General features: G+C 35.3%; 1 protein-coding gene across 5 annotated transcripts in view; it reads left to right on the top strand.

The window, feature by feature from the left end:
- ENAH (ENAH actin regulator) overlaps positions 1-13,739 on the top strand; it is a 90,371-nt gene extending 76,632 nt beyond the window's left edge. For 3 of the 5 annotated variants that reach the window (XM_058165514.1, XM_058165515.1, XM_058165513.1), the window contains 9 exons: positions 1,658-2,422; positions 4,571-4,863; positions 5,146-5,279; positions 5,884-5,938; positions 6,167-6,215; positions 8,082-8,148; positions 8,698-8,776; positions 9,216-9,273; positions 10,832-13,739. In XM_058165514.1, coding sequence (XP_058021497.1) covers positions 1,658-2,422; positions 4,571-4,863; positions 5,146-5,279; positions 5,884-5,938; positions 6,167-6,215; positions 8,082-8,148; positions 8,698-8,776; positions 9,216-9,273; positions 10,832-10,869 — 1,538 coding nt within the window. In that variant the 3' untranslated portion in view covers positions 10,870-13,739. The remainder of the gene's footprint in view (positions 1-1,657; positions 2,423-4,570; positions 4,864-5,145; positions 5,280-5,883; positions 5,939-6,166; positions 6,216-8,081; positions 8,149-8,697; positions 8,777-9,215; positions 9,274-10,831) is intronic. The other 2 variants (XM_058165516.1, XM_058165517.1) reach the window with 2 other exon arrangements.
- The last annotated feature ends 7,679 nt before the right edge of the window (positions 13,740-21,418 follow it).

Raw genomic sequence — 21,418 nt, 5'->3', positions numbered from 1 at the left:
AAAAATAATTATTCTGAACATACATAGGTAAGAGCAGTGGTGGGATTCATGTAATTTAACAACCGGTTCTCTGCCCTAATGATTTCTTCCAACAACCAGTTTGCCAAACTGCTCAGAAAGTTAACAACCGGTTCTCCCGAAGTGGTACGAACTGGCTGAATCCCATCACTGGGTAAGAGCCTTTGTTAAGTAATACACTGTGGTACAAAACAGTGAGCAGCAAAACGGAGATATTTTGCTACTCTTATCTTAATTTACAACCACAGGTTGCCATCCAACAGCCCTATTTAAAGTGACTCAATTCTGTGCTGATGACCAGTGTACCAGTGTAATGGAATGTGTGGATGACCTTGGGGAATGAGGTGAAGAGACAATCAGACAAGAGAGGCAGGAGCACTGGTTTAATGGTCAGAGAGAGAAATTTAGGAAGGGCCCACTCTTATTGGTCAGGTAGTTTAAAAGTGGCAACAGATTTAAAAGATTGTGTTAATGTAGTCTTACAATCAAGTATAATTAGTTCATCTAATTGTTTTTTTCTGTTAGGTTTACCTGGGAGGGTTAACAGCCAGGCAGGATTTCTCATGGAATTTTTCAAATAAAATTGCTTAGTACTGCATGGATTTGGATTCTGATTATGCAGGTTCTATGCAGTTGGCTGAGACATGATTTGACATAGTTAATTGAGAAGAATTTAATCCTGTTAGGCTTGAAAAAAATGGATGGGGTATTTGGAGCTGTGTGTGTATATTCACTTGTATTTTAAATCCATGCTATTCCTGGTTAGTTAAGACTCCTGGGAGGTAGAATGTGATTGTGTCCAAGTGGTGGTGAATACTTTTTTGAGATAGAAGGAGAGGTCCTACCCTACGTTTAAAAAAGTAGTAGATTACCCTCTCCTCAAGAAGCTAGTCTTGAAATCTGACCGTGCTGGGTAATTTCTGGCCTGTCTCCAACTTTCCCCTCTTGGGGAATATCATTACACTTTATGCTTAGGCAAACTCATATGGCTGGATCCAGGAAATGTGCCATTGTTTACTGACCACTCATTCAGCAACCCTTCAAAGTTGGAATGGTACTGAATGAGTACAATTTACAATCAGGCTTCACACTTCTCACCATTGCATTGCCTCTATGGTCACTCCACCCAACTTAGTGTCCAGGACTGGTATTTTCTATAGGATCACTTTTTTTCTTGCATTTATGTGTTTGTATGTTGCTTTTTATGTTTTTAATATTTCATTTTATTATATGGTTTTTATTGATTCATTATTATTGATGTGCATCATCCCAAGCCATGTGCTGAAAAAGGCAGCTATGTAAATAAATAAATAAAGGAAATCACTACAATTAATTCCAACCAGTTAATTTTTATGATTACAGTTTGAAAGCATATTTTGTAGGGAAGCTTCTTTTATAGAGCAAAGTTGTAATTTTAGATATTGATGCAAATATGAATGGCAAAAATGAATTTAAAAATGGATACTGTATAAACTCTCCTAACAGTAATTTACTTATGCCTAATCCTCTGGTACTAACTATAGTCTGCATTGTAAATATCGTTTGAATGCTGGTTTTGTTGCTTCATTAGCTCCCTTTTTCTCTCTCTCTCTTTCTCTCCTCTTTTATCCTGCCTTTGCTGATGCTATCTTCTGTCCAGTTCCATCTTTTGACAACTCCCTGTATAATCCTTCACTTCCTGAATATGCCAGTTGCCAGCCTCCTTCAGCACCACCTCCTTCATATGCTAAAGCAATGTCAGACTCTACTCCGGACTATGCTATAGTGACTTCTGCACAGTCAGTTTCCTCCCCACCTACACCACCACTAAGGCACTCTGCATCACGTTTTGCTACATCTTTGGGCTCTGCCTTCCACCCTGTTCTTCCCCATTATGCTACAGTTCCTCGTCCAGTAAATAAAAATTCTCAACCACCTTCACCTGTAAACCCCCCTCCTTCTTTGCCTCCAACTACCAAGTCAACTACTTGGTCAGCTTCTAGTTTTGCACCCCTTCCTCCTTCACCTCCTGTAATGATTAGCAGTCCTCCAGGAAAAGCCACCGGCCCTAAGCCTGTTCTCCCAATTCCTGTTACTGTTCAGTTATCTCAGATGTCCCCCACTGCACCTAATGGTCTTCCGGAATTGGCAAATTATTCAGTTTCTTCACCACCTACCTCAGGTCCAGCACCACCACTACCACCATCTTCCTTTCAACCTCTCTCAGTCTCTGGACTTCAAGCTTCTTCTCCAACCTCCCCTAATGCCTCAGCTCCCTCATCCAAGCCTAGTGTTCTCCCTTCTCCCTCTGCAGCTCCCCCTGCCTTTGTTGAGAACTCTCTAAACTCTGTGCTGGGAGACTCCTCTGCTTCTGAGCCAGTCTTGCAGACAGCCGCTCAGCCGGCTGAACCTACGTCTCAGCAGGGTAAGGTTTCTGATGTTGATACTAATTAACTAATAAAAAAAACGCACTCGAACTAATTTGCATCCCAAACTTGATATATCCTGAAGAACTAACACTTTTAAAGCTCTCCTAATCTTCATATATCCAACCAAAGTTTAGCACAAAATGTTAAATTTATCAGTGTCTTACTTTGGAAAAACGCTTTGGAAGAATGGTTTGCTTATTTTTTCAAATAATTTCTAAAGTGTTATTTGTGGGAAAGGGACTTATTGAAAGTAAATGTAAGACTTGAGTAAATGAAAAATTCTGACAGTGAATTGATATTTTGGTATTTTAATATTATTTCTTAAAATATTTAGATTTACTTTTGTGAATCTTTCCATTGATACTCCATTATCAATAGGGAATAGGGTGGATTAGAAATGGAGATAAGATAGACAGACAGATGGACAGCAGATTCATGCCATTTGTATATATAGATAACTTTAAGCTCCTCTTATTTAATCTATTTAGCTGAAAATTCTTAGGAATCTAACTGATGTGTTTTTATAAATCAGTTTTGTGACAAACTAATTGTTCTTCTATCATATTTACCCGAAAGGAAGATGAGGGTTTTTTTTTTCTCCAAATGGGATTGAAATGAGAGTGTTATTTTACATTTACAGTAAATATTGTAATCGAGGTAGAGGAAACTCTTCAAGAAGGAACAGGTATGGAGACCCTAGTCACTGTATAGAGTGCCTGTAATGGAAAATCTGCCTGCCATGAGTTCATATCCTGATTCCGAAAAAAAACTCAGAAAAAACAGCACTATTAAACTTTATGGGTTTTACCACAGAGTGAACATACACAGTCTTATAAAACATGGCTTTCTTCCGATAAATTCTTTTCATTTATGTGAGTGTTTGTGGAATTGTGTGGATGGAGAATCAGTTTATTTTTACAAATGGGGAGCCTTTTTTTTTTTACAGATAAATTTAATTAATAATCAATATGGATCTTTTTTTATTTTGGAGAGGAAGTACAGATACACACTCACACACAGACACCCGTATGTATGTACACAAATGTCACATATACATATTTGTTGGTGAAAATAAATCTTGCCTTTGAGGTTGGCAACTCTAATTAATAAAGTAAGGAAATGGTGAAGTGTCCAAAATGTTTGCAGGTGGTTAATTTTTCTGCCATTTAATTATTTTTTTGGAGAAATACCTGAAATACAAGGTCATATTCCTATCGGGTAAATATCACTATGTGGGATTATTTTTTGAGATAAACATAAGGAATCTCTTTTTCCAAATAAGCGATAATTCAAGATTAGGTGAACTTTTACAGAGTTGTGATAATGCAGGGTTGTCAAACTGGCGGCCACAGGCCAGATGCATTACATGGAGCCCATGCTCACTGGCTCCGCAAAGCCAAAAAACGTCACGATACGTCACGTGACATGATCGAGTTTGACACCCGTGTGATAATGTATATTTCCAGGCAAAACTATATCCCAATTATAGAATATTTTTGTTTTCATTGATGCTGTTGGGAAAAATAATCATTTCATCAACAGATTGAAATCTTCTAACACACTAATATATGTTTTATTAATATGTTTTATTAATACTTCTGGGGAAAAACCAAAAGCATGAAATATGAATGGAAATGGAAATATTAGTTTCTGGTATTTTGTATTTAAAACAAGCTTAAGTGATAGAATTGGAGGAATGAAGAATACACTTTTTTAGGTATACAAAGAAGGCACAAATTATATTATGATAGTACTGCAATTCAGTTTAAAAATAAAGGTTTGCCATTGCTACACTTGACATAAATATTATTTTCATCATTATTTTATTTAAGAAATTTTGAATGCTGTTTTTCCAAACTAAATTCTTTATGTTAGTTGAAGCATATGAATTAATATGGCTGGATGTTTCTCCATTGTAGTGGAGGCAGCATCCAGGAATGGGTTGTCCTTGTCTGCTAGCCAATAGGATTGAGACTGTCAATGTCATTTTTTGAAATGACAACTAGTTTCCTAATGAAAGCCACATTAGGATATATAAAGGTTTTTTTTCATTTGAAGTAATAGAGAATTAGTTCTTTTGAATGCTACTTGGTATCTCAATTCGTATATTTGGTTTCTGTATGTATGTATGTATTTTTCACCAGGTGTTACACAAGGACCACCTGCACCCCCTCCTCCTCCCCCACTTCCATCTGGTCCTATTCAGTCCCCATCAGCAGTCCCACCTCCCCCTGGACCACCACCTCCTCCGCCTCTTCCATCTTTAGGGCCACCTCCACCACCACCTCCTCCCCTTCCTACTCAGGTGCCTCTTCCACCTCCTGCACCTCCTCTGCCTGCTACTGGCTTTTCCATGGGAATGATGTATGAAGATTATCGACCTTTAACAGGACTGGCTGCTGCTCTTGCTGGAGCCAAACTCAGAAAAGTATCACGGGTAAGTAAAATTCAAATTCAAGTATTTAAATTCAGTTTTAAAATCTTAGTTTCAGATTTTCACAATAATGGCAAGAAGTGTCTATAAAACCCTCCACATATGTAATGTAGTATGCAATGTTCAGATACAATAGAATGGCAGCTGTGGTTTTTTTCCTAGCCAAATCCAGATTAATTATTTTTTAAAAAATGTTTCTGGGCTATTTTGAAATGTGATGTGTCGATTATATATTCTTAATAATAATGGTACCGTCATCACTGCTTTTCTGCATATCACTTATAGAATGAAGATTCTCCTGTTCCGAGTGGAGGAACAAATTCTGCTTCACCCAAAACAGATACTAGTCGTGGAAATGGGCCACTGCCACTTGGAGGAAGTGGATTAATGGAAGAAATGAGTGCTCTACTTGCAAGAAGGTAAGAATAGTGTTTTTGCAATGGATTTAATAAATTTATTAAATTTTAATTGGGTATTTATGAATTTTAGGGTTTTAAATTGTTTTAAATTTCAGCCATTTTTGTAATATGCTCGGTTTTAGTTTTGTTTTAATGTGTATATTGTGGGTTTTTTATTATCTGGCTGTACACCGCCCTGAGTCCTTCGGGAGAAGGGCGGTATAAAAATCTAATAAAATAAATAAATAAAATAAATGCACCTTTGAATGAACTTGTGATTCTTGATGACTATTTGGAGAAGTTAGTGTAATATTTTTGGGAAGATTTTTTGGGAAGTAGTTGTCATTGTGTTCTTCCTAGGGCTGAGATGACTAGCCCAAAGTAATCCAGCTGGTTTGCATAATGCAGGATTAGAACACACTGCTCCTAGTGCTTTTAACTCCTACACAAAACTGAAACCCAGATAAATTTTCACAGAACTAAAAGTGGTATCACACCGCCTGGTGATATCACCAAGACTTGTTCTTTTATCACTTTTCTTATCAGTATTTATGTTAGAACAGACAAATAAGAGAGTCAGATATTGGCAGATAATAACCAAATACTCTTTCATCCTTACTTGAAGGAGAAGAATTGCTGAGAAGGGGTCATCAGAAACAGAAACAAAAGAAGAAAAAAGTGTAAGTTGAAAATACACTGGCAAATTATGACATTCGGCAATGAAATTGTTATAATCATAGAAATTAATCTGTGTAATTGAAAAATATGGCTTCAATATTTCAAATTTAATAGAGCTTGAGACGTTAGAATTATGATTTTTGTGTTGGTTCTGAAATTATGAGTCTTTTTCCTTGAGTCACAAATTTAAGCAGATTTGTAAAATACTATATTTTTGTCCCATTGAACAGGAAGAACCAGAGCCTTTAGCTCCCAAGCCTCCTTCAACAAGCACACCTGGTAAGCTGTATAAATTGTGTAACATGAGTTTGCATAGGTGACTCATAGGTACAATACTCTTTTACAGTATTGAAATATGTGACATAAATTGCAGAATAATAATTATGAGGTTGGGGAGAGTTTTTTGCTTATTTTTAATATGGTTCATCTAAGAAAAAATACGTAACTCTATATTCAGAGCTCCTTTTGGTTTAAGAAAGCAGTATCTTCTGTATTCCTTGTAATTCAATGCATTTACATATTTAAAGTGTTTATTAAAATGTTTCTGTATTTATCAAATATTCAGTGCATGAATCATTTAATCTACAGAACAACTGGGTTTGGTGGCCCAATCCCAAAATTTATTTATTTTATTATTAGACAGATCTATATGGTCACCCAACTCACACTAGGTGACTACAGATGGATTACAATATTAAAAATGCACAACATAAAAGTCCCATACCCCTTCCTCACCATCAATGGCAGCAGCAACAAAATCAAATCAACACTTGATCAACTCAGTCTCCATTCTTGGTCCCCAGGCTCAAGGACAAAACCATGTCATCAGGGCCTTTCAGAAAAGGAACAAGTTGGGGGCCAATCATATCACAGGGGGACTGATATTCCATAGAGAAAGGGCAACCAGCAAGAAGACCCTATTCCATGGCCCCATCAGATATACATCACTAATAGATGGTACGAGCAACATATCCTGCCTTCCCATCTGGTGGACTAGTTGTATGTCATGGGGGAGAAGTGGTCCTTCAAATAGGCTGGCCCCAAGCCATGAAACCTGCATGGACCATTTAATAAATAAACAAACCTGATTGAATCTATGCACAAAACAAGGCTTTTGACCTGAGCAAAATGTATGTGGGGAACAGAAAAGGGTTAAAAGGAAGAGGAGTGGAATAAAGGAGGTTGGTTTTATTTGAAGAGAAATGGTTGGAAGAGAATGGGGAAAAAACAAGGGACAGTCCCCTGGCTCTCAGAATGCTTTCAAGTGTAATTCAAGCTATATAAACCTTCCTGTGGAATAGATGGGGGAAGGTTATTTGCAAAGCTGCCTCTTCCTAATTGTTTCTACCCATCTCATTAGAAACACACTTGCAAATTCCTTCATTGGAAAATACCATCCTGCAAATTCAGAAAGCAGGAGTTTTCTGACCCTGTGCTTGCCCTATGGGGACACCCTTCCCTCAAAGTTTAGATTTGCCATAGCCTTAAGGTTTTTCAAAAAGCTGTAAAGAGTGTCTAGACATAGGGACTAGGAGATGGTTGGGAGCTCATGGTTGCTTTTAATTTACTATCTTGGTAGTCATTATCAGTTTTATATATTTTTGCTTTTATTTTTTATGGTATTCTTACCTGTTCGTAGCTGCCTAGAGTCATTGCAGTGAGATGGTGTGGAAGGCAGATGGATAGAGTACAAGATGAATAGGGGACACTGGATTGTGTTGAAGCAGTTGAGACGGTAAAAAGATTAGTTACTGAGCAAATGGGGGCCAGTAGACTATTAGGACCCAGACTGTTGGGGGCAATACTGTAGTTGACTCTGTAAATTGCTTAGAGAGGGCTTTAAAAGCACTACGAAGCAGTATATCAGTCTGTGCTATTGCTATTGCTGTTAGGATATGCCATAATGGGGGCAGTTGATAGAGGAAATGGGAAGATACATACAAGTCTTGCCTTTCTTGTTCATCTGGATTTTGCTTTGTTCAAGCTTGGAACAAACATAGTTTTTTGGTTTGGCCTACATTTTAGTTATGCCAAGCAGTGGTTTATTCAAAGTAGTACAAAACACTATTCTCTTTAAGCATGATAATTCTTTCTGAGTTATCCAGTGCATATAAGCCTAAAATGTAGACATTTTATTTCCTGCAGAATTAACAAGAAAGCCTTGGGAAAGAACAAATACAATGAATGGAAGCAAATCACCTATTATCTCAAGGTATTTATTATTTATTTTAAAAGCCATTTATATTACCCACAAATAACTAGAATAGAAGCGTTTTAAGATAGATTTGATTAGTAGCTTGTATATTTAGAACCATAAAGACAAGAAAAGGAATCTTTGCTGTTTTCTCTTTTACATTTTTTTGTAAATCATAGAAAATATCCCTTGTGATGTGCTAAGGTATGGAAAGAAAAAAATGATCTTGATTTTCTTGGAAACCAGCTATGAAACATTGGAAATTTTGGAAGGAAGCCCTTCTTGAAGATTGTGTCAAATGTAGATATTCTTTCAGACATTTTTATTTCTATTTTTATGACATAACCAATTTTACATAGCTTATTTTAATTGAAACTGGGAAAGTTAACCTTTAGTCCTCCAGTTATTTTTGTACCTCAATCCCTATAATCCCTGGTTAGCATGTTCAATTTCCAATATGCATTAAGAAACTTCAATTGCTTTGGAAAAATTGCAGTCATGATAAGCAGTGTGGAAATGTTATAATTTGTTGAGTGCAGATAAGTTGAATACTGTTTTTGTTTTTAGACCAAAATCTGCATCTTCTGGGCAACCAAATACTAATGGAGTACAATCTGAAGGACTAGACTATGACAGATTGAAACAGGTAGTTATTTTCTGCTAGAATAAAATTTCTTAGCTTAATATGGCTTATTGTCCACTTTTTAATTATTTTATTTCTGTATTGAATCAGCAGTGCTTGTAATAAAAAATGAAAATGTTACAATTATCAGTGAATGCACAAGAATTTGAATTATGTACTCCTAAAATATTTTATCATAAGATCTATAGAAACAGTGCGCCGAACATCAAAGACTTTTAAAATGTTTTAACTAGATATCAACATTTGTTCAATTTGGACATGTGAACATACATATTTGTAGGCATATACATTCTTTGTAAAAGTAAGGGAAATTTTTCACCTAGACTCTTGAAATTTTTAGTTTCAATTCATTTAATTAATTTACATCAGAGAACAGACACTATTTTTGGCAGTTTGGAATATCTTTAGAAAAAATAAACTTAATCTTGTTCTATTATCACAGGATATTTTAGAGGAAATGAGGAAGGAATTAACAAAACTAAAAGAAGAATTAATTGATGGTAAGTATATAAATTTGTGATTATTTAGGGAGTTCCTATGAAATTTTAAATTTCATTAATTAAATGAAATTTTAAGGGACATGGTGGCTCAGGGACTAGGACGTTGAGCTTGTCAATCAAAAGGTTGGCAGCTCAGCGGTTCAAATCCCTAGTGCTGCTGTGTAACGGGGTGAGCTCCCGTTACTTGTCCCAGCTTCTGCCAACCTAGCAGTTTCGAAAGCATGTAAAAATGCAAGTAGAAAAAATAGGGACCACCTTTGGTGGGAAGGTAACAGTGTTCCGTGCGCCTTTGGCGTTGAGTCATGCCGGGCACATGACCACAGAGACATCTTCGGACAGCACTGGTTCTTTGGCTTTGAAACGAAGATGAGCACCACCCCCTAGAGTCGGCAACAACTAGCACGTATGTGCGAGGGGAACCTTTACCTTTACCTATGAAATTTTAGGAATGCAAAAGAAGTGTGAAAATTCCATTTGTCTCATTTTTCTTTCCAAGTCTTTCACTATCCTAATTTTAGTTTTTATTGAGTGGGTTAGGTTATGATTTTTCAGTTCCGGAAGGAACTCATCAAGCTTCATATCAGTCATTTTATTTAATTTAATGACTTCATTTCTTAGCTGATTTTTGAAACCATCTCTTCCCAAGGTGTAGCTTGCAACAGGAACAAAATATAATGAAAACTCATTAATATACAGTAGTCATCTATTACTGTCAAATTTATAGGACCATTTATCTCACACGAAGTGACTCATGTTAAATATAAACAATTTTAAGTACAATTATAGATAAAACACCTCAATTTTTGCTTCTGATAGAATATTAAGTTTGGACTTCATTCTGAAATAATCGAAAAATGCCATTTTTGGCAAATACAGTACATTTGTACTGTAATTGATATGAAATGTGTGTAGATTACCCAGAAATGTATATTATGTACATTTTCATCACTTAAATCACTTGGATTTTACAGACATCATTTCTCCTCAAATGATCCTTTTAATTGATCATTTTATATTTTACTATGTTGTAGCTACACTGAGGCCAGCAGAAGCAACAACAGGAATCAGTTGGATTTCTATCACTGATACCTATGAATAGTAGTAGCAAATAAATAGATTCCCTAAAAATTTCCTCCCATATATAGTCATAATTATTCTTAGGCAACATAAGCCTAAATATGTTTTCAAATTTACCTTTCATATTTTCATTCCTCTTCTACTCAGTTCACTTTACTATGTATCTTGAATAATTGTTTTTATGTTTTTGTGTCTCAGTTTTCATCAAATTTCAGTTTGAACATAATCCCTAAAACAAACAGTGCTATTTGTCCAAATACAGTGTTCTACAATCTTCCCACTTCATTTTCTATTTACTTGATAAATCAAACATAAATGTTGTGAATCCAACACTATAATACAGTAATATTGGGGTGCTATCTGAGCTTTAATATTTTATATATATTATATAAAATTATATATATTTTTCCAAAGTATCAGTTCACATTTTTCTTCATCAGTTAACAGACTGTTCTTTTTTCCTTCCCATTGCTCAAATCAGCAATTCGACAAGAACTGAACAAGTCGAATACAGTGTAGAAAGATTAGGACTAAGATGTTTGGACCACTGGTCTTGCACAAAATCAGCTACATTTTGTGAGCTGCTGGAAGATAATGGAAAAATATTCTTGAAAGAAGGAGAAAACAAGATTCTGAACTTTCAGACAACAATATGGTGATACACTATTTCCTTTTGCTGCTGTTTTCTGACTTTCAACAAGATGGAAAATAGTCTTAAATTGTGGCAATGATTTATGCAGAAAATCATAAGCCTGTTAGGCAGGTGCATTGAAATGTTTCATATCAATATTGAAGCTGCATATTTACAGTGTATTAAGTTTTTAAAAAGGAGAAAAACTTAAGGAGGCTTTTCAGAGAGGTTTTCTTAGTAAAGAATTTAGCAAGTGAGATGGACATACAACTGTATCTCAGGTAGTCTTCCTATCGCATTAGATATTTCCTTGATTAAAAACAAAGCATGATTTCAATTCACAGCATAGAAACTGTAAAACCCAATATTGATGAACGAGCGATCCAGAATATCATGGTATATTGAATATTGGATTCTTAGGATAAGCAAGCCTCTCTGATTAGCCTTCATGAAGTTTTTTAAAGAAAAATGCAAATGCTGCCCAGATTATAAAGATATAGATGCCTTCCTAAAATGATATGCTTTACCAAATCTGAGACTTCTCCTGAATACAAATCAATATGATCAAATGTAAATTGTTAGATTGTTATAGACTTACCATAGGTTTTTGAGCTTTTAAGATTTATGCATGCAGACATTTTTGTAACATAAATAACCACAGAGTTGGCTTTTAATTTAAACCATTCTTGCATGCCACAAATATTAAATAGCCTTTTTACAATAAGGCCTAGTTAATGCCCAGGCAAACTTGGGGAGGTGTTGGGTTGGGAATTGGGGCAACTTTTTTATTTAAACAATTTGTATTAATTGCTGCACTATTTTTCCTTATATTGCATGCATGTGTAATAATAAGGAAAATGTGATTTATCAGTAAACATGTTAAATAGAACCAGGTACTTAATACTTTTTGTATCATTTCATTTGTATTTCAAACTTAGTAATGTTTCAGTAGCAGTTCTTGAAACCCTGCTTTTTGCTTCTTTTTTCAGCTTGATATAAAGTTAAGCATTAAGCATCAGGATAATACTTAGAAGAAATTTTTAAAACAGGCAATGAAAAGTAATAGCATATTATTTTCACATTGGCTACCTACATTTGTTCATTGAATTAAATTTTGGTATGATCCGAAAATAAATAATTCATGTGTTATTTTTCTACCCTTCTCCATCACTGACCTTAACAAAGTTTGTTTTAACCTGAATTTGTAAATGATCACTGTCAGTAAAGTGAGAAGAAACGGGATTGGGGGGAAAGTATTACTCAATTGGTATTTTTTGGGTTGCTCCTATTTTTGTCACCATGCATTGGATTTTATTTCACAATTAAATATTGACATGTGGAAAAAAGAAAAAATGGAAAAAGTCTTAAGAATTGATGTAGCAATCTAGTTTTAGAGGGAAGAAAAATCACATATCCAGTTTTATCTCCTTTCCCATTTATACATTTGTGTTACAATTTTTTAAACTTTTGTGTGTGATCTGTTTTGTGATTTGGAAAAAATATATGTATTCCTGATTACATCTTAAATTCTCCATGTTGAAATATTGGAATACTGATTTTTATGATCTATGCTGATTTCAGAATAATGTTTGAATTTAATTACTTGCTTTCTTAATTTACTCAGTTAACATCCAGTTTAGTTCACAAGAAAGCTTTAACTAGCATATCCTCCCTGAGTATTGAACACCAAAGCAAATGAACAGCCGATTTTGGCTGTTTTCAGAGAAACAGTCTTGGTTTTCCTCTTTGTATAAGACAGAAATATGGCTTATAACATGTAATCAGTGGCCATGGCTTTAAATTATTTTTTCCATATTCTTTAATTGAAGGCATTTAAATCTCAAAGCAAATAATTGCTTGAAATTAAGAGGAGGCATTTTCATCTTTCGAAAGAAATGTATGTTTAAGCAGTATAAGCTAAAAAGCTGATTCCTGTCAGAAATCATGTTTGATTTTGTTTGTAAAGAAAATTCAAAGATGGGCTCGCAAGAATCTTAAACATGTAAGTGGTCCAAAGGTAAGAACATTAAGATACTAGATTGTGAATGAAACTGGTTAATGCACTAAACGTTTTGTGCCTTGGTCTAAAATTAATGAGTTCTGTGTAAAGGGAAAAAGAAAACATGAAACTGAGACCTTGTCTTTCAACATGCATCGTTAACATGATCCTGAACTGAACCATTTCGGGAATCTCAGTTTAGTTAAACTGTTAAATCAGGCTGTAATAGTGACAGTTATGCCATTGCCAGATAATCCTGTAAGTAAAATTAGCTACAGGTTATTAGAGTCTTTTAATAATTCTTCTTTGAAAATGTAATGATGGTTCCTGTGCTTTTGTAAGTAGATGCCTTAAGCTGAATATGGTTTAGGGGATCACTTTTAATTCCAGGAAGGCAATGCTTTCCTCAACACTGTGATCTGATCTGTGATAAACCTGTCCTATCATACACAAATGGCTAATAAGTCAATTGAATACAAACTGAATGTACAAATCTTAGTGCTGGTGCTGAAATCTCTTCAGAGTTGTCATGAAAAAAGTTCATTGTTTAAAAGGTTTGCAAGCATCAAGTGTCAATCAAAACTGAAGATGAAACATTAATGAATGTTACAATTTCATGCATTTAATTTTACTTCTTTTTGAGTTTCTCAGTTAATTCTTTGCTATTTTTACCATATTGTGTCATTTTAAAATTTCTTAAATGCTAACGCTGTTTTGTTTGAGCAGAAGAAATAAAATTGCAATATATACGTGCTCTTATTATTGTTTGTGAAACTTCATGTTATGGGGGGAGGGACTTACACCTGTTTTCTTTACATTACCTTTATTACCCTTCTGAATCCATAGCATATTAAAAGTACTACCTCAACCAAAAAGTTCATAATTCAACAGTGATGCTTAATGTTCATGTTGATGTTGCTTCTCCACATTGATTTCTCTTCACATTGTTTATTTATGCTCTAAATGTATATCTAACTCCACAAAATCATTCACAGAGTTTAGCTCAAGATCTTTGCCTTTGTTGAGATCTTCACAGTGAATTTCCTGGCTGTAATTCAACAATTTCCATCTTTTTTTCCCTCTTCTGGCATTTTGCTTTGTCAAATTATTGTACAGTTAAAATTGTTCTGGAAACAGGTTTCTAATAAAATTGTTTATCACATTAGATAATTCCATGTATATGATTTGACAAGAATAGATCCTTATAAAAAATGGCTATTGTAAAAGGCCCTGTGCATTTAAAACAATTTTTTTAAAAATTAAAAACATAAGAACCGCATTAATAACAGAATTTAAAATTTCATTAATGAAATTTTATTATCATAGTGTCAAATAGAGAGTTTGACCAAATTTCAGCAGAATAATGTGATGAAATGGGTAGGTTCTAAAATGTTACATTAAAGAACACACTGAGAGATAATTTGTAGATTATTGTCTGGGGATGGGTGTTATTTTGAATAATTGCTAATACTAAAAGTGTATTGTATTTACAAAAGCAGAGCTTTATTTTGTCATTATTTAATGAAAAGTAGTATAAAACATTTTTTTTTTAAAAAAAATAGATGTCTACTTGTGAATTGGAGGTAGAAGGGAAGGTTTCTTATATCAGGAGTAAGCAAGTAGCTGTACTGGAAGGAAGAAAATGGGGAAACTATTGTAGTATCATCTAATCATTCTTTTTGGACCACTGGTCCAGCAATGTTTTGTAAGCTATTAGAAAGGTGAGTGTTTACAGAAATAACCTCTATTGCCTGAGGCTGTTCGTATAAATGGGAACTCTGGAAAATCAGGATCTTTAATTGTTGAAGAGCGTCTATGCATACAGAGGGTTTTTATGGCAAATAGTTGGGGAGAAATGTGAATAAAGGAGGTCTGGAACCCCTGAACATTCTCATAAGAGATGTGAGCTAGAACTTTTTCCATGTTTAAAATTTTCCTCTTCAAATATATTTGGCAGTTACAATGTTGTATAATGTTGGCATTTCAGGTGATTATTTTTTTAAAAAATTGAAATGCTAAATTATTGCCTATTATCTAATACTGTTTCCAACATTCCAGTAAAAGCATTTTTCTTCCACATATCCAAGTTTTTATTTTTAATTGCTCTGAATACAATGTTCAAACATCATAAATTTTTTAAACTCTTATTTTAAAATTTATTTAAATTTATTTATTGTTATAACAATAAATACCATAGTCTTTTAGCAGTTTACAATTTTTTTAAAAAAATCAAGACATTAGGGGTCCTTGGTGCACTGATGATGTTACCTAGTTTGGGTAATGAAATATCTGCAAGAAAACAACCAAGCTCAGAGAGCACCAAGGACCCCTCTTTTCAACCCTGAGCTACAAATAGTCTCCTTTATTGGAACCAAGAAATTAAAAATCAGATGGTCCCAGTACCATAGGACAAGTTTTGAAGTGGTTGAGAGAGAGCACTTGGTACAATTGTGTTAACAGCCTTACTGAAGTTCCTCTTCCAGCCATGGCATCAACAAATCTCCAGTGAATTCAGTCCCAAACACTTCTTAGTTTTCATAGAATCCAATTTGATGCAAAACCTTTTTATAACAGGCCATCCTAATTAGACTAATCTCCCTGCAGAAGTGGTTCAATCATAACAACAGGAAAACCTGAGGTTTCCCCACTTATGAAATACTTCTCTGTTAAGAAAAAAGTTATTGATAAGATAATATTTTATGTTGGTCCTGTTCCCAACTGGGACAGATGCACATTGCCACGGCTCAAACAAACCAATTCAATGTAGATATTAACATCCTTGGACATCATAACCATAGAGGTCTCCAGGCCAGGAGAACTGTCGGCTCAATGAGGCATTCTATTACACAAGTGTAGAGCTGGTAGACAAACAAAAAACCCCAAATCTATCTCCAGCTGTACAAGCTCAGTATGAACCCGGTCTCTCACAGGCACCCTGATAAACTCATAATCACACCACTTCCTATAGAGTACTCTGGCAGGAAAAGGTGGACACATACTAGGTGGTCTATATTCCCTGAATGTCTTTCAGAAAAATCAAGTAAATTTTCTCATCCACAATCAAATCATAGATGACTTCTGCTTTATTTTGGACCAGCTTGACATTGCAGAGGAGCAAAATTAAGTTCTTTAAAATAACAGATACCCTTTATCTGCATACATTTTCACACAGATGCAAACACACAGAGAAATCTCTCGACCCAGCGTCAAAGTAAGAAAATAATTAGGAATGCTTCTGTTGCTACTTAGCAGCCAGATTGGCTAGATCTTCTAAAGCAGGGGTCCCCAACCTTTGCAGCATGGTAGCCAGCCTGGGGGGAGGAATTTGGCCGTGGAAGTGGCAGGCCAGCGTGCATGCACGCACAGCTCGACTACAAGTGGGGCTACATGTGCGTGTGCGCTGGTCCATCACTTGTGCGAGTCAAGTTGCATGTGTGTTCCTGCACTGGCCCGTGACCTGGTTGTGAATATGCCATGGCCCAGTAGTAGGCCACGGCACGGGTTGGGGACCCCTGTTCCGAAGCAACAAGTAAGGCTTCACTTCAATTACTTTGCAATGCTCTATCTGCCATCAAGAAGTCAAGTGAAATTTGAACCCCTTCTCCTGTTCCAGCTGTTTCTGGCTGTTACCCTGGACTTGACCCTATTTCTACACTCACGAGCATGCACACCAACATCTTTCAACCCCCAAAGCATCTTCCCTGAATCCACAGGATAGGAGCATTCTCAGTCAGATTAGCCAACATTAAATGCAGTCTTCAAGAGATTGTCAATGGATTAATGTACTTTTTTGAATCATTATTATGTGCATACTTCCCCCCCTCAAAAAAAACCCCGACATGCCTGTGAATAAGAACACCATTCAGTAGGATTTATTAGACAGTAAATCTTGTGAAGGCAGGTTACCCTAAAAAATCTATTACTATCTTTGTCTAGTAAACAAAAAAATCATTTCAACCAAAATCTCTTAACCTAGTTTCTGTGGCAACATACATGGAATAAGATGGGCTAAAGTGATTCATCCCCAGCATAATGTACCTCCCTTGGAATAGAGTGTGACAGAAAGGTTGCCATTCTCAGTATCATGTAAGTAGAGAATTAATTTTACAAATCTGATGTAATGCTTTATACAGTAGGTAATTAATTTATAACACAGTGTCAACTATTTATTATATTCCTTTTTTAAGTTTATAGTTTCTGGTTTGTAAGTGTGTGTACAGATAGTCCTTGTTTAACAACTATAATTGATCCTAGAAACTAGGCTGTTAATTGAATATCACATGACTACAACTGAGCTTATGATTTTACTTCAGCTTTTCCTCGCATTACATCACCAGACATATGACCCCATATAGCTGGTGAGCCCAAATGGTGAAGGAGGTTTATGGAACTCATTAAAAAGCTGAGTAAAAGAGCAAGTCTTATAGTTTGTTCTTCTCAGTATCCGCTCTTTGGAAAGCTCACCATGGCATTGGAATAATCAGCAAGAAGAGAATTAATGTTTGTCTTTACATTTATACATGAAAAATGAATTACAAGAGAATAAGCAGACACACAATGGGGAATACATGTGGAAAGGAATGCACTAGCACCAGCTGTTGGTTCAGCATGCTCTGGATTGTGAGATGCAAGTTGCTTAGGAGGCGAAGAAAATACTTGTGTGTGAAATTGATTAGGATCTTGTCAGTGTCAGGCAACAGCATGAGCTGGCAGCGGGATCTAATTAAATGAGGTCACAGAGTGAGGCTTGTTAACTTTCAGTTAGTACTTTTTAAGGACATAATGTGCTGTGGACAAAAGCAGCCCAAGAGGCGATAGCTTGTTTGGGCACTTTGCTGGGTGGGGGGAGAACATGTGGTGGCTTAGGAAAATGGGTATTAGCTGACAAACGGCAAACAATAGACTGAGGGAGATGTGCCGTGAAAGAAATAAATGTGGGGATTTTTTATCATCGTAACAGCTGTTGCCCAAGGCACTCAATATATGAGCAATACTTGACTTGCAACTATTCATTTAGTGACCCTTCAAAGTTGCAACAGCACTGAGAAAAAGTGACTTAAAACTGTTCCTTGCACTTATGACCATCACAACATCCTCCCAGTGATATGATCAAAATTCAGGTGCTTGGCAATCAGGATGTATTTATGACAGTTGCAGTGTTCTGGGGTCATGTGATCTTCATTTGCACCATTCCCAGGCAGCTTTAGACAAATTCAGTGGGGGAAGCCAGAATGGTATGATGACCATGTTCTCTTAATAACAGGTGATTTGCTTAACAATCATGGCAAGAAAAGATCAAAAAATTGTGCATGATTCACAACAAGTGCCTTGCTTAATAGCAGAAATTCTGGTCTCAATTGTCATAAGTCAAACACTATCTGTAGCTGTATACCTTACAGGCACAGCCATATGTATTTATGTGTAGATCTTTTTAGGGAAAATAACTGTCTCCAATAGTTTTGATAATCTTAGCTGACAAGGTAAAAATGCCAGACCACGTATCAGATTTTTCTGTATATTTAAGACTTTTTCTGACATCTTTTTTTCAGGAGGAGTTCATCTTATATCTAAGGTTGTCTTCCTTTCGTTTAAATAAAGTTGTTTCATTTCAATATTTCTTGACTGACTTCACAGAAAGCAGTATTATGATGGCTTTATATGCATATTTATGCTGATTGCTGTGGGCATTTCTTTTTTGCATTGTCTCTGGCAATTTCTGGCAAACACACACTTAAAGAATTTATTATATTAATGTAAGTATCACTTTATATTTATTTGCCCAGATTTAAAGTTTGCCAAACAATAATATTTCCCAATTTCAATGAGAGCAATTTTTTGTTAAAATTTGGCTTGGAATTTAGATGACTATATATGCATTTAAAACCCATTATTTCTCTCTAATTTTGTTTGTTCAAGGGAAAAATACTACTAAATGTTGAAGTGATAAAATTGTTAAGAATCAAAGAAAAAAAACTTTTAATATGTGCTATTTCACCAAGAAACTAGCCCTCACAAGGCTGCCTTTTCATTAGCTGTTCTGCATATGAACACAACTGATTCACTTTGCAGGAATATTGCCGTAATTTCTCATTTTCCATGTCATATTTCTCTCCCACAACTGACCTCTCTTCTTTGGGGCTTTTACATTTGCACCTAAGGACCTAACTTAACAACATCTTTTTCGTAGTGTGAACCTATGACATTATTTTCATCTGAACCTCAACCCATGAGTTTAAATCCATTTTAACTATGTGTAGAAGTCTCCTTATTCTGACATGGTCCAAGGCCCACCCAAGGTATATAAACCCTGTTAGGTTTTGTTACCCATTGTTTTGGAAGGAATTGACAGCAATACTTGGAAGCAGACGTAGAATAGGAGAGGGATCAAAAATTCTATGTCGGTATAGATTTCGGCCAATTCAAAATGGATGGACATTGCTTCAAATTAGCAGATAGCGGTACCACCTAAAGTTGTTATATCTTTCTTTGGAAGATTATACCAACTGGTGCAGTGATCTTAGTGATGGCCTTAGCTGTTGCTTTAAAATAAATGCTGATGTGACTTAGGCACATGTCTATGATATGTCTAGTAACATTTAAAATGTTTGTTGATTACATCTTAAATTATAGCCTGGCTGTTAAATTGATTAGGAACAGTGCCTTCAGAATTTTATTCCAACTATTTAATGCTCTTCTAGAAGTACAGTATATTTGTTACATGATCATTTTTCTCCATAAAATACATTATGCTCATATAATGTGCCATGATATCCCATAGAAAAACTCTTCATTACACAGGAAGATCAGCCTTCAAAATACTGTGAATAAATTGAGACAATTATCTATTTTAATAGCTATTTTAAAAATTAAATAGCTAGTATGAAATTTAAAATATGGCAGACAAGGGACTGCACTTTCAGCAATCTGAGAAGTTGGTTGCAGAAGACAAGAGATATGTCTTTCTGGAGATCCCTATAAGCATTGTACTAACAAATCTAACCTATAAGATTAACTAGAACACATTGGAAATTACATTTTTTAAAAAAAATCCTGTTACCTCCAAATTTCTAGACTGCAGTGCAGTTTCTAAGCTAAATTTGATAAAAATGGAATGATGGCATGTAAAGCAGAACATGAAATGAAAGGAAGATGTAAAAAGATAGAGGTGTATGAAAAATCCAGTAAGCAGATGTAGCCAGAATGTAAGGACCTAAGAAAGTATGCTTTTTTGAAACCTTTGTTTCAATGTTTTAATTGCAAATTTAATCCTAATATTACAGTACATTATGCTATCACATTTCTGTAAGTTTTTGAAAATTAAATTATTTTGGAAAATCTATAGTTGAGATAATAACATTGGTTTATTATTGTTATATTTCACTGCACAATTTTTAATTTTATATTATGGATTTTTATTCTACATTTACTATATGCTTATTGCCATATAGCTTTTCTTAATTGCTGAGAGTATAAATAACAATATATAATTAAAGGCAAATCCCCACTTTTAAAACACACCACTGTATTATTTCATTAAAAAGGATGGCAAAGAAGTATATGTTTTTTGTAACAAAAATAATGGAACTAAGGTCTAAAAAATATTTTCATGGTCTAGTGCTGTGTTGGGGAACTTATGGCATGCATAGCAAAAATTGCCTATGGCAAGATTGTTAAGAGCTGGCTCTTTTCCCAAGTGCCGGAATAGAGGGAGGCCAGGTTTTAAGATGGCTTGCTGGATGGCTGGGTCACTAGGTTTGTGTTTGAATGTTATTGTTTTTGTTGCCTTTGGTTTTTATTGTTGTTGTGAAACACACAAGTTCTGTTTCTTAAGATGGGCAAAAATATTTAAAACAAATAAGTAAATATTTGAGAGAAATTGATTACTAGAATTCACAGATTCCTTGTGTAACACAACAGACTAGCTTGGTGTGTGAAATTCTCTATGAGAATTGGATCTGGCTCTATTGCTATTTAGCACAGGGATCTCCAACCTTGGCAACTTTAAGCCTGGCGGACTTCAACTCCCTGGGAGTTGAAGTCCGCCAGGCTTAAAGTTGCCAAGGTTGGAGATCCCTGCTTTAGCATTCCTGTATGAACTAGTCAATCCAAATTTAATGGATTGAACCCCAAATTTAATGGGGCCGTAATAGCTCAGGCTGTTAGAAGCCTGTTATTAGAACACAGCAGCCTGCAATTACTGCAGGTTCAAGCCCGGCCTGAGGTTGACTCAGCCTTCCATCCTTTATAAGGTAGGTAAAATGAGGACCCAGATTGTTGGGGGGGCAATAAGTTGACTTTGTAAATATACAAATAGAATGAGACTATTGCCTTATACACTGTAAGCCGCCCTGAGTCTTCGGAGAAGGGCGGGATATAAATGTAAATAAAATAAAATAAAATAAATAAATAATGTTATGCATATGTTGATTTAACAGCAA

The sequence above is a fragment of the Ahaetulla prasina genome, chromosome 1 (genome assembly GCF_028640845.1).
Source record: "Ahaetulla prasina isolate Xishuangbanna chromosome 1, ASM2864084v1, whole genome shotgun sequence".
Classification (NCBI taxonomy): Eukaryota; Metazoa; Chordata; class Lepidosauria; order Squamata; family Colubridae; genus Ahaetulla; species Ahaetulla prasina.
This window is presented reverse-complemented; position numbering and strand designations above follow the sequence as displayed.